General features: G+C 36.7%; 1 protein-coding gene across 2 annotated transcripts; it reads left to right on the forward strand.

Annotated features, from left to right (window-relative positions):
* The first annotated feature begins 1165 nt into the window (after positions 1-1165).
* Positions 1166-6279, forward strand: LOC137940292 (inositol monophosphatase 3). 2 transcript variants are annotated; one of them, XM_068785258.1, is made up of 13 exons: positions 1166-1257; positions 1331-1421; positions 1542-1597; positions 1687-1737; positions 2357-2437; positions 2528-2631; positions 2707-2791; positions 3500-3554; positions 3670-3713; positions 5326-5394; positions 5648-5748; positions 5831-5887; positions 6011-6279. In XM_068785258.1, the coding sequence occupies exons 2-13, from the start codon at positions 1409-1411 to the stop codon at positions 6123-6125; spliced, it is 831 nt and encodes a 276-aa protein (XP_068641359.1). In that variant the 5' UTR covers positions 1166-1257; positions 1331-1408; the 3' UTR covers positions 6126-6279. The 2 variants fall into 2 exon arrangements, with proteins under 2 accessions (XP_068641359.1, XP_068641369.1); XM_068785268.1 differs by having other exon boundaries at positions 1168-1257; positions 1340-1421.
* The last annotated feature ends 4256 nt before the right edge of the window (positions 6280-10535 follow it).

Raw genomic sequence — 10535 nt, forward strand, 5'->3', positions numbered from 1 at the left:
CTCCTTACATATAGATCGGATTAACATGAAAGTTGTTCCTTCTAAGACTGGACTTTTTGATTTCTTTCATTCAATTATAATATTTTTTTCATGAAATATACTTATTTTGAGAGAAAAAACATGTGATAAATTTTGGAGTATGTAATATTTTTTAATTGAGTAGTCTTTTCTTCTCTGGCCAGCATGACCATTGACTCTTCTGAAATTGATATTTCTTTGTAGAAAACTCCAAATTTAAAAAAAAAAATTGCTTTGGAAATAGACTTAAAAATATTTCCAATGCAAAAAAAGTGTGGTATGATTGTGCAAAATCCATCAATAAAAGGAACTTAGAGAGAAGAAGAAGACCGAAGGGAAAAATGAAAAAAAAAAATCATTTTTTTCTTCTTCTTCTTCATTCCTTTCTTCTCCATTGTTTTCTCCTTTTCTATGTATTTCATACACTGGCTCGTATTATTACCGCTATGTTTTATTTTTACTAAAGTTCTATTTATTTACTATCTATGCCATCTTGTGTCTTATTTACCATCCATGCCACCCCTACGCGTGGGTGACCCTTTTAACACAAAGTACACTAATTTACCCCTACATTATTTGAAACCTAACAATTCACACCATGCAACTTGGATTACTTTATTTTTTTTATTTTTATGATTTTTAATAATCATAATTTTTTAAATGAATTTTATTTTTAAGTTGCTTCTATTGAAAAATAATATCAGCACACAATTATATATAAATATAAATAAAATAAAATAAATATATTATTTTAAAGTTCCTTACATGCTTTACAGTTAGTAAACCACTTGCTACGTATTATTCCGCAATTCCTGGTCCCACACTAACCGGTTCTTTTCTCATTGCCACGTGTAGGCCCTGTTGGAGAGGATCCGAATAAGAATCAATGCAGAGGAATATTCCATCAATGTGCTTCGGAATCTGGATTCTGGCACGTATTCCACGCCACTGCGGAGGCGGACCTCGTAGACTCCTGGACCCGCCTGCGGGTCACCATTGCCATGAAGCTTCTAGGAAGGCTCATCGCTCACGGGTGCTAACTCGAGACAACGTGGACACTTCGGTACCAACCACTGACCATAGCCCGCGGTACCAACCCAGATTGCAGCACCTACCTTAACTGCTTGATTCCCGGTCAGCCATTTGCCTCTTTCAATACATATTCGAGTTCGACCAGGAGTTTTGGCGAGCGGCGAAAAGGTTTTACTCGTGGGAAAAGAGGACGATAAGCTACAAAGTGTACATATTCCGCTAATCTTTCCTATAAATTTGTGAAATTTGTCCATTGTCACACTTGCTATCCTGTTTTCAGGACCTGTAGTAATCCGAGCTGTTGAAGCGCACGTCTGAATCTCTGGACTCTGCTCTCTCTCCGTTCTGTTTTTAAGTCATGGGTGGAAACGGTGCTGTATCTGTTCTTTTCATTCTCTCTACTCTGCTTTTCTAGATTACTGTTCTGTTGAGTTTTTAATTTTTTAATTGAAAATATAATTTCTGTTTTGCTCTGGAATGTGTTTGAACAGATTCACTCGCTGAATTCCTTGATACGGCCCTTGAAGCTGCGAAGGCTGCTGGAGAGGTGACGGAAAATCAAATCTTCGTTACATAATTTTGATTTTTTTCTTCTAAAGAACTGGTTCAGATTTTGATCTGTTTTTGTAAGTTTAGATAATTCGTAGAGGATTTTACGAGAAGAAGAATGTTGAACATAAAGGACAGGTAATTGTCTTGTTCATGTTTAAATATTCTATCTTGTAAATGATTTTGATGTTTATATATGATATTTTTTTATTGTTACGTTTTTCAGCTTTTCTAGACGATGTCTAATCGCTTTATGGATGCATTGTATATCGAACTGTGTCAGAAATTGAATTCTGTGGTTTTCTTTAGATTTTAAGCTCTTGCATTGTATTGTACTCATTATTTTGAGATATGTATTACATGTGATGTGATTTCTCTAGTACGATCTGTGTTCGTTGCTTCTGGGCTCAGATGATTGAATAAAAGGTACTTTGACTACAGGAAGAATAACTGGTTTTGTGTTTGTTCAAATTCTTGCATCATTTTGTCTTATTTTCAATTTGTCATAGTGATTGTTTTAGTATAGAGAAATCAGGCTAATGGATAATCTGCTGTTGGTCTTTCAAGTTTTCTAATTGAAGATTTTCTGCTGCAAAGTTTGAATGGCAGAAAATCGAGATAATTTATGGTTATACTTTTGATCTTTCTCACAAAAGGATTATGCTTTTAGTTTTGTGTACTACGCTAGAAAATACTTAGTAATGAGTTTCCACACTTTAAAATGGTGTCAATTTATTGGCTTTCTTGTCACATGAAGGTGGATCTGGTCACAGAAACCGATAAGGCATGTGAAGATCTCATTTTTAGTCATCTTAAACAGAAATACCCAGACCACAAGGTGAAGTATGATCTTTCTAATTAGTTTTAACAGTGAGATAATTCGTGCTTTTATTTTTCTCCTAAAGACTTAGTAATTTCAAATCTTCAGTTTATAGGTGAGGAAACTTCTGCCGCAATCGGTACTGCAGAGCTGACTGATGACCCTACGTGGATGGTGGACCCTCTTGATGGCACAACAAATTTTGTTCATGGGTGAGGCTGAGAGTATTCTCCTCCATAAATGAAGTGCCTTGATCATTGTTGTGAAGTAACTTTCTTAATCTGCAGGTACCCATTTGTCTGTGTCTCAATTGGTCTTACAATTGAAAAGGTGCCAACTATCGGGGTTGTGTACAATCCTATAATGAATGAGGTAAGATATGAAGTGTTTGTTTCAACAAAACGTAGCTGCTGTTTCTTCCTTGTTTTGAGGCATGAATCCTTAGGCCTGACTTCAAGTACTGGCATCATTCTAGAACCTATTATTCTTCCTACAGTTTTGGTTGTTTGCTTGGATTTGGAAAAGTTACAGCCATTTAAAGCAAGGGATTAGGAAGTTAGATCCTAGATGGGACTGAATTCAAGTTTAACTCTTAATGCGTGATTGAAAAGACCAACAAGTAAAGAGGGATGGAGAAAAGTCTAGCAAGTAATGCTGAAAAAATGAATCTCTTGTTATAATGCCCCAAATTTCATCTCTCTTTCTCTCTCTCCCTCTCTCTCTTGCTATGAAGCGTGCATTATTATCTGCCAATTGTCTTGATCCAAGATTGCCTTATTCACAGTACTTATAATAATGTGTCTAGAACATTTACTAGAACATTTATTCATCACCGCACTGCAAATTATAGTCAGATAATTAGATACGCTTTTTAGGGGAATACTTTAGAATTTGTAGTACTGTTTTACAAACCAATGAAAACTCACAGCCTTGAAGTGGATCGTTCCATGTTCTGTTCTTGTGTTGTCATACAATATCATTTGAAATTGCTAACACGAGGTCTACTTTTGTAAATAGTTGCTTCATGTATTAAACTTCTGCCTTCTACCAACTTATGTTTCCACTTTTTGTTTTACATAGCTATTTACTGGTGTTCGCGGGCAAGGGGCATTCCTCAATGGACACCCTATAAAAGGTGAGAGTAATAAATATTATCTCGAAAGTTCAAACCACTGATTTTAAACTCATTTATCCTTTATGGTCTACTTCCCTTTTAAGCAACAAATTGATGACCTTTCAAACTCTTGCAGCATCTTCTCAGACTGAACTAGTGACAGCTCTTCTTGCTTCTGAGGTTTGCTGATATCTCTTTAAAGTAAAAGTTGTGAGAGAACATAGTAGAAACAAAAATGTATATATGAATTTGGGGAATTTCTTGTGGATTGGAACTTGGACACAATGGCCTCTCTTTTTAAAATTATTTCCAGGTTCACTGCTTTGAAAGCATCAGAGCTTTTAGTATCTGTGGTCTTTCTAATAATAAGAAAAATATAATAGCAAATAAAGCACTACAGATCTGTTCCTAATGTGGGCAATCGAAACACAGGTAACCAAATTTGAGATAAATCAAAAGAAAATTATGATATATTGTTCATGCAGTGCACTAAGGAGACAATTCTATAGAAAGGCATGTTCAAGGGGAACCTCTGAAATCCTCTATTTGCTATTTATCTCTTTTAGTGGTGAAGTTAGTCCATGACTTCCTATTTTCTGTATTGTACGAGTTGTTAATTTCAAGACAATGTGTTGTTAGTAATTCTATAATTAGCAAGATCTTTTCTGAACTAGCTGTTGGCATCTTTATATTGCTAGTTGCCTCAGTTTAGAAAGTTGAAATGTATTGTAATTAGATGCATAGGAAAATTCTCATAGGATAAAGCTATTTAATTTGGTTAATCTGGAGCTGAGTTTTGTAGAAAACTCTGCTCTAGGAGGTTATAAATACGGGGTTGAACACAGATTTTGTAACTTTGATTCAGATTGAAATTAATGAAATTTTAGGGAACATTTGGCTCTAGTTTTTATCTTCTTCTTTAGTCTCTTCCTAGATTTGTTTAAAAACCTAATTCTAACTTCTACACTGCGTCTACTGTAAAATAAGAAGCTAAAGACTGCTGTCTTTGCACTAATGGATGTTCTTTCGTTCATCAATGGTTTTGGAGTTCTGCTTGATAAATCAATCTTGTGCAAAGAGAACTAAGTATTTTGCAGGTTATAACTAGATAAGGAGGCAACCTAGTAATTTTTTCTTTCTCCAGAATAAGCTTATTGCCAACATCAAGCGAATGTTCAGTTCCACTGGTCAAAATTCACTAACCAGTCTAGCAAATCTGGTTTAGCTTTTGGTGGGTTTGCTGCTCATGGAGAGGCTGAATTACTTATGCCTTTGAAACAGAGGACCGTATTTGGTCCTCTTAATTGGGGAGAAGTGGCTTCTACCTTCTTGTGTCTGAAATTAAATTTAAAATTTAAAAAGAAAAGATGAAAAAAAATGGAATCAAAGCCAATAAACAATAACGAATAAGATGCACAGCTATTTACTCAGATTATTTACCGTATGTTTTAGAGACAATTTTCCTGATGTTTTGAAGTGTGAAACTGTGCTAACCAGTTGCATTACTTGTAAAGGAGGTCCACCTACTGTTCTTGCAAATTGGGGCTGTCAATTTTACTCGAGCCCATTTTGCTGACTGACCTAACATTTTGTAAAAGGGTGTGGAAGAAAAAAATCTTACTTGTATTAGGAACAGTATTACCTGATTAATCAACTAATCTGTGGAGTAATTCTTACCTGATTTCAGCCCTCTTGTCAATGTGGATTCTGCTTGTTGCACATTTATGTTGGATTGGACACACCTGCAGGACCAAGGCAGCTAATATAGTCATTTACTGTAACTTGCACGCAGGTTGGAACAAAACGTGATAAAGTTACTGTGGATGCTACTACAAATAGAATCAACAGTCTACTTTTCAAGGTACATCTTTGAAGCAGATTATAAGATCTGCCAACTCCCCTCCGGATACCCTTGCTAAGGAGGCTGCTTTCAGTCAATCGCTTATTGTTAGATACTCACCCTCTTTAGTTTTACTGTGTATTTGGGGATGTTCTGATTTGGTCCCCCTTGGTTTATCTTTTCTTTGCTGCTGGTCAGTCTTTTCTGTTGCTGATTTCTTTTTAAAATCACCTTTTACCTCATGTCACTGAACTATTCTCTCCTGTCTTACCAGGTGAGGTCACTTAGGATGTCTGGCTCGTGTGCTCTGAACCTCTGTGGAGTTGCATGTGGGCGGCTTGATCTGATGTATGAGCTTGGATTTGGGGGGCCCTGGTACTTGTTTTTAGACTTCGAGTGTTTTTTTTTTTTTTGCTTTAAGAAAGGAAAAAAATTTGATCTCCTCGTTCCTGTTCAGGGATGTCGCAGCTGGAGCAGTGATTGTACAAGAAGCCGGTGGCCTGGTGTTTGATCCGTAAGCATATTAGTTTACAGCTTACATATAGCTTTCACCATTTGATTTGGTTACGTTAATTTCCTTTTTCTGGCTTGTTTTGATTTTGTTATTTAAATTCATTTTCTTCTTATGTGCTTTCAGCTCGGGAGCTGATTTTGATGTCATGGCTCAGAGGGTAGCAGCGACGAATGGCCATCTCAAGGGCCTTTTCGTTCATGCAATAAAGGAAGCAGAGAACAGCACTGCACATTCGTAAAGCTGGATCACCCATTCATTTAATTTCTCTATTACATGAGTGTACGTACTATTTAACTGCTCCTCCTGATCGTGTAGAAAACAGTGAGGATTTTTTTTTTTGGTCCAAGTATTTTTCCCTTTTAGGAAATTATAAATCATCTATTCGTAGAGTACACTGGCCGTGTAATCCTTGAGAAATGAATAAAATTAGCGGAATCCGGTTTTAGAAATCAAAAAAGGATTTTAGTCTGTGATTTTAAAGAGAGACAAGAAAAGATTTTTACATGGTCAGTAATCTGTTTACTCCACGGACCATATCAGTTTCCTTATTGATTACATAATACATTAGTTATGATGGAATGGTTAGGGGCATTCCCATTTAGTAGCTTAAGAGTTACACTTAGTGTGGGATACATAAATAGAAGACTTTCCTGTATAGGACTCTTTCATAATTTGAATTTTCCCCCAAATTGGGACTTCTTCCTAGATTAGGATCTTGCTCTTAATAGATAGGGATGATACTAGGGGTGACTTCGAGCCAAGTCAAGTTCAAACCTGCATATGTTCGAACTCGAACTGAGCTTAAAATTGGAATCGAGCTCGAACCCAAAATTTTTAACCGAGTTTGAGTCTAAGCTTGAGCCGAGTTTGAGCTCTAACCTACATTTAAAACTATAAAAATAAATAAATAGAATATTGTGATGACCTTGGTACCATTGAATTGCAATGTATCACGGAGGAGTCCAAGACTTTGCAATTGAGCAAACTAATGTACAATTACCAGCTTAATAAACCTAAAAGTAAGAGCAAACACCTTCATCAATAGTGTTTATTCTATTGACAAACAACAACATTAGATGTTGAGAGACCCAATAGGGTTGAACGATCAATCGTCTTTAAGGTTTGAGGTAAATAAGAGCAGTTATCAACCATTTAAAGAGGGAATCAATGAGAGTAGTTAGAGTAAAGGGTATGTTCGTAAAAAATATGCTAAAGAGGCAACTCACGAACTAACAAGCCGAGTTTGGAAAATCTTAAGTTTGACTTGTTATACATAACAAACCTTATTTCAAGTTTGAGCTCGGCCTGAAATAAGGCTCAAACTTGAAATAAGGAAAAATCTTGTTAAATATGAGGACAATTCTATAAATATGACACTTAATTGTAACTCTTAATAAGCTAAGCTATGGAGATAGGTGAAGCATACAAAAACTTGAGCCGATTTCTTATCTCTTTGGTGTTTTATTTTCTTCGTTGTTGGGACATTCTTCTCACTCACACGTTTATCTCTCTTTTCAGACCTTAAACTCCTCTTAATCTGCTTAAACATATCAAATTAGTATCAAAGTAGGACTTTGTCTATGCACAATGGAGAAAGGACAAAGTAATATCATCGAGTAAGAAGTTTCATTGTTGTTCATAAAGACGGCAGCGAATTCTGCCCTTTTAACCCTTATTTCTATTGTTCACACTTCAATTACTAGAGATGAACAAAGAGAAGGTTGATGCTTTGGCTACTCAGGTTGATTCCATCACCCAACAATTGAGTACAACAACATGTGGAAACAAGGTAGATGAGAATATGACAAGGATTCAAAGTCAATTGTAGGTGATGATACAAATGCTCCAACTATTTGTAGCAAGGAGGGACCAAGAAACTAAGGGTAGTGCGCTCCCCCAAGGGCTGGCTAGATGTTTATCACAACCAAGGCCAAACATCTCAAAGTGATTCTTCACCTTCTTGATCATCTAGTACTCAATCAAGGACAACCTACATCTATTTTCTCTATCACAAGTTCGAAGATGACTCTACAAAGTAGGCTTAAGAAATTGAACATTTTTTACATTTCACCAAACACCTAGAGAGCTAAAGGTATTATTCACTTCTTTCCATTTAGAAGGAGAAGCCTCGTCATGGTTTATATTCATTGTTCATGAAGTATTATGATGATTTTGACTGGCCAAGTTTTATTGAAGCACTTTGAGTGTGATTTGGTCCTTCAGAATATGAAGATTTCATTGTCACTCTAATTAAGTTGCCCCAAACTTCTACAATGAAAGCGTACTAGGAAAAGTTTTAAAAAATTAGCCAACAAGGTGCATGGGTGATATGTGGGCACGCGGCCCAAAGTGGCTCATGCACGTGGGCCTATCTAGATGGTTGGCCGATGGGTTCAAAATTTGAAATTTTAAGTTGGGGGCCTATCTAGACGGATTTGTATATGATTTTTTGAGGGGTTTTAGGTCTATGAGATAATGTCTTATTTGAATTTGAATAAATTTGAGATTTGCCTAGCTTAGGTGTTTTTCATTGGTTAGAGTTTGAATCAAGGATAAAGGGGCTTATCCCTCTTTTGCCTATAAATAAGGCATTGTAAATCACTTGTAAACATCTTCAAATTCATGCTTAGAGTTCCCCATTTATGTGAAAGATCATTTCTCTTTCTTTTTGGTTTAGTTTCTTCTTAAAAGAGAGGCTGAATAACTTACTTTTCACCCGAAGTAAGTTAGGCCGCAAGCTAAGGGACTAGGAGCTTTTCTTCCTCGATCTAGTGGTGTGACAGTTGGTATTAGAGCAGAGACTTCAACCATGGCTTCCTTGGAACCAATGTTGGAAATTGCTCCAAACAAAGGTAAGAAGAAAGTCTCTAAAATCGACTCTCGTTTAACTTCTTTTGAATCTAGGCTCGAGAAGGTGGAGTGTGAATGCTCGAGTTGGGAGGAGAAGATTCAAATGTGGTGGATGTCTGAGAATGTAGCCTTTCAAGGGCTCAAGGACGACGTGAATGCCATTGTCACAGTTCTAAAGGCGGGTACTTGAAACATCTTTGACGAGATATAAATGGAGTTAGAAGAGGTGCGAATAAGAATGACGATTCCTGAGCAAACCATTTTAAATGAGGAAAGGGTTCATACGCACATGAAGGTCATGGTTCCTGAGCCTAAACCGTACGGGGCATATGAGATCCTAAGGCGATCAAGAAATTTTTATGGCAAGTCGAGTAATACTTCAAAGCTTCAAATCTCGTAGATGAGGAAGCACATGTTAGTACGACATCTATGTTTCTCATTGATGATTCTGCCTTGTGGTGGATAAGAAGGTTTGGCAATACTGAGAATGGAGAAAAGTTGGTTGACACTTAGGGAGGATTTGAAGCGCCATTTCTTTCCCAAAGATGTTGATTACCTAGCTTTAAAGGAATTGCACACATTGAAGTAAAAAGGGACAATTCATCAGTATATTCAGTTCTTCACTTCTTTAATGTTAAGCATTTATAACATGACTGATGAAGATTGGTTGTTTTTTTCCTTGCGGGACTTCATCCTTGGGCTGAACAAGAGTTAAGGCGTCGGGAGGTGAAGATGATTGCAATCGCTTTAGCCATCACAAAGAAGTTGACAGATTTTAAGAGAAAATTCATTGATAATGCTGCCATATCCATGGATAGAAACATGAACAATGAGAAACATGAACAATGAGAAACATAAGAAGAAGTCTTCTTGGAGACGGACTTCTGAGAAAGACGAAGGGAACCAAAAAAATAGAGAAAAGAAGAAGAACTACACGAAAAAAAGTAATCCTAAAAATTAAAAGATTACTTATTTTCTTTGTGAAGGAGATCACTTGGTGAAGGATTGTGCAAGTAAAAGGAAGTTACTAAATGCTATCAAAGTGGACGATGGAATCTGGTAATAAGGTGATGTTCAACATGTTGAAGAACGTTGCTAAATGATGGCAATGCTAAAGCTCTTATTGATTCGGGAGTTACCCACAACTTTATCTCGGAGGAGGAAGAAAAACGATTACGCTTAAGGTGGGAAGTGGTAGATAGCCGAATAAATGCGGTCAATTCTAAAGCCAAAGTTGTGTTTGGGGTGGCCAAGCATGTTTATGTCATAGTTGGAAAGTGGGTTGAATTTTTAAATTTTGTTGCAACTCTTTTGAACAATTTTAATGTAATTTTTGGGGTGACTTTCCTTTGTAAAAACAAGACCTTTTGTAATGCCCTATATGAGGATGATAGGGATTATGGATAAAGAAGAACTTTGTGTAATTTTTGGTGTAGGGGACTATGTAAAGGGGAAAATGCAATGCCCAACTTAAGAGGGGTCTTAAGGGTGGAGAGTCCAATTTTCTTGTTTCTTTGGAGGTGACGAACAATATGTTGACGATTGATCCATTCCAATTGAAGAGGAGGAAGTCCTAAAGAAGGATTTCATGCCGAAAGATTTGCCAAAAAGTTTGCCTCCATGGAGGGAGGTTGCAAACATGATCGAGGCCAATAAAAGTACCAAAACATCTACTTTGGCACAAATCCGCTTTGATCCGAAGGTGCATCAAAAGCAACTCGAGGAGGAGTCAACAAACTTGTTTTCTGACTTTGACACATTCTTGTTTGTGCCGAACAAGTATGTTTTGGAGGAGTTA

This window comes from Aristolochia californica, unplaced genomic scaffold (genome assembly GCF_029961685.1).
Source record: "Aristolochia californica isolate CCGP_79_NKW_82.1479 unplaced genomic scaffold, dmAriCali1.0.hap1 SCAF_10, whole genome shotgun sequence".
Classification (NCBI taxonomy): domain Eukaryota; kingdom Viridiplantae; phylum Streptophyta; class Magnoliopsida; order Piperales; family Aristolochiaceae; genus Aristolochia; species Aristolochia californica.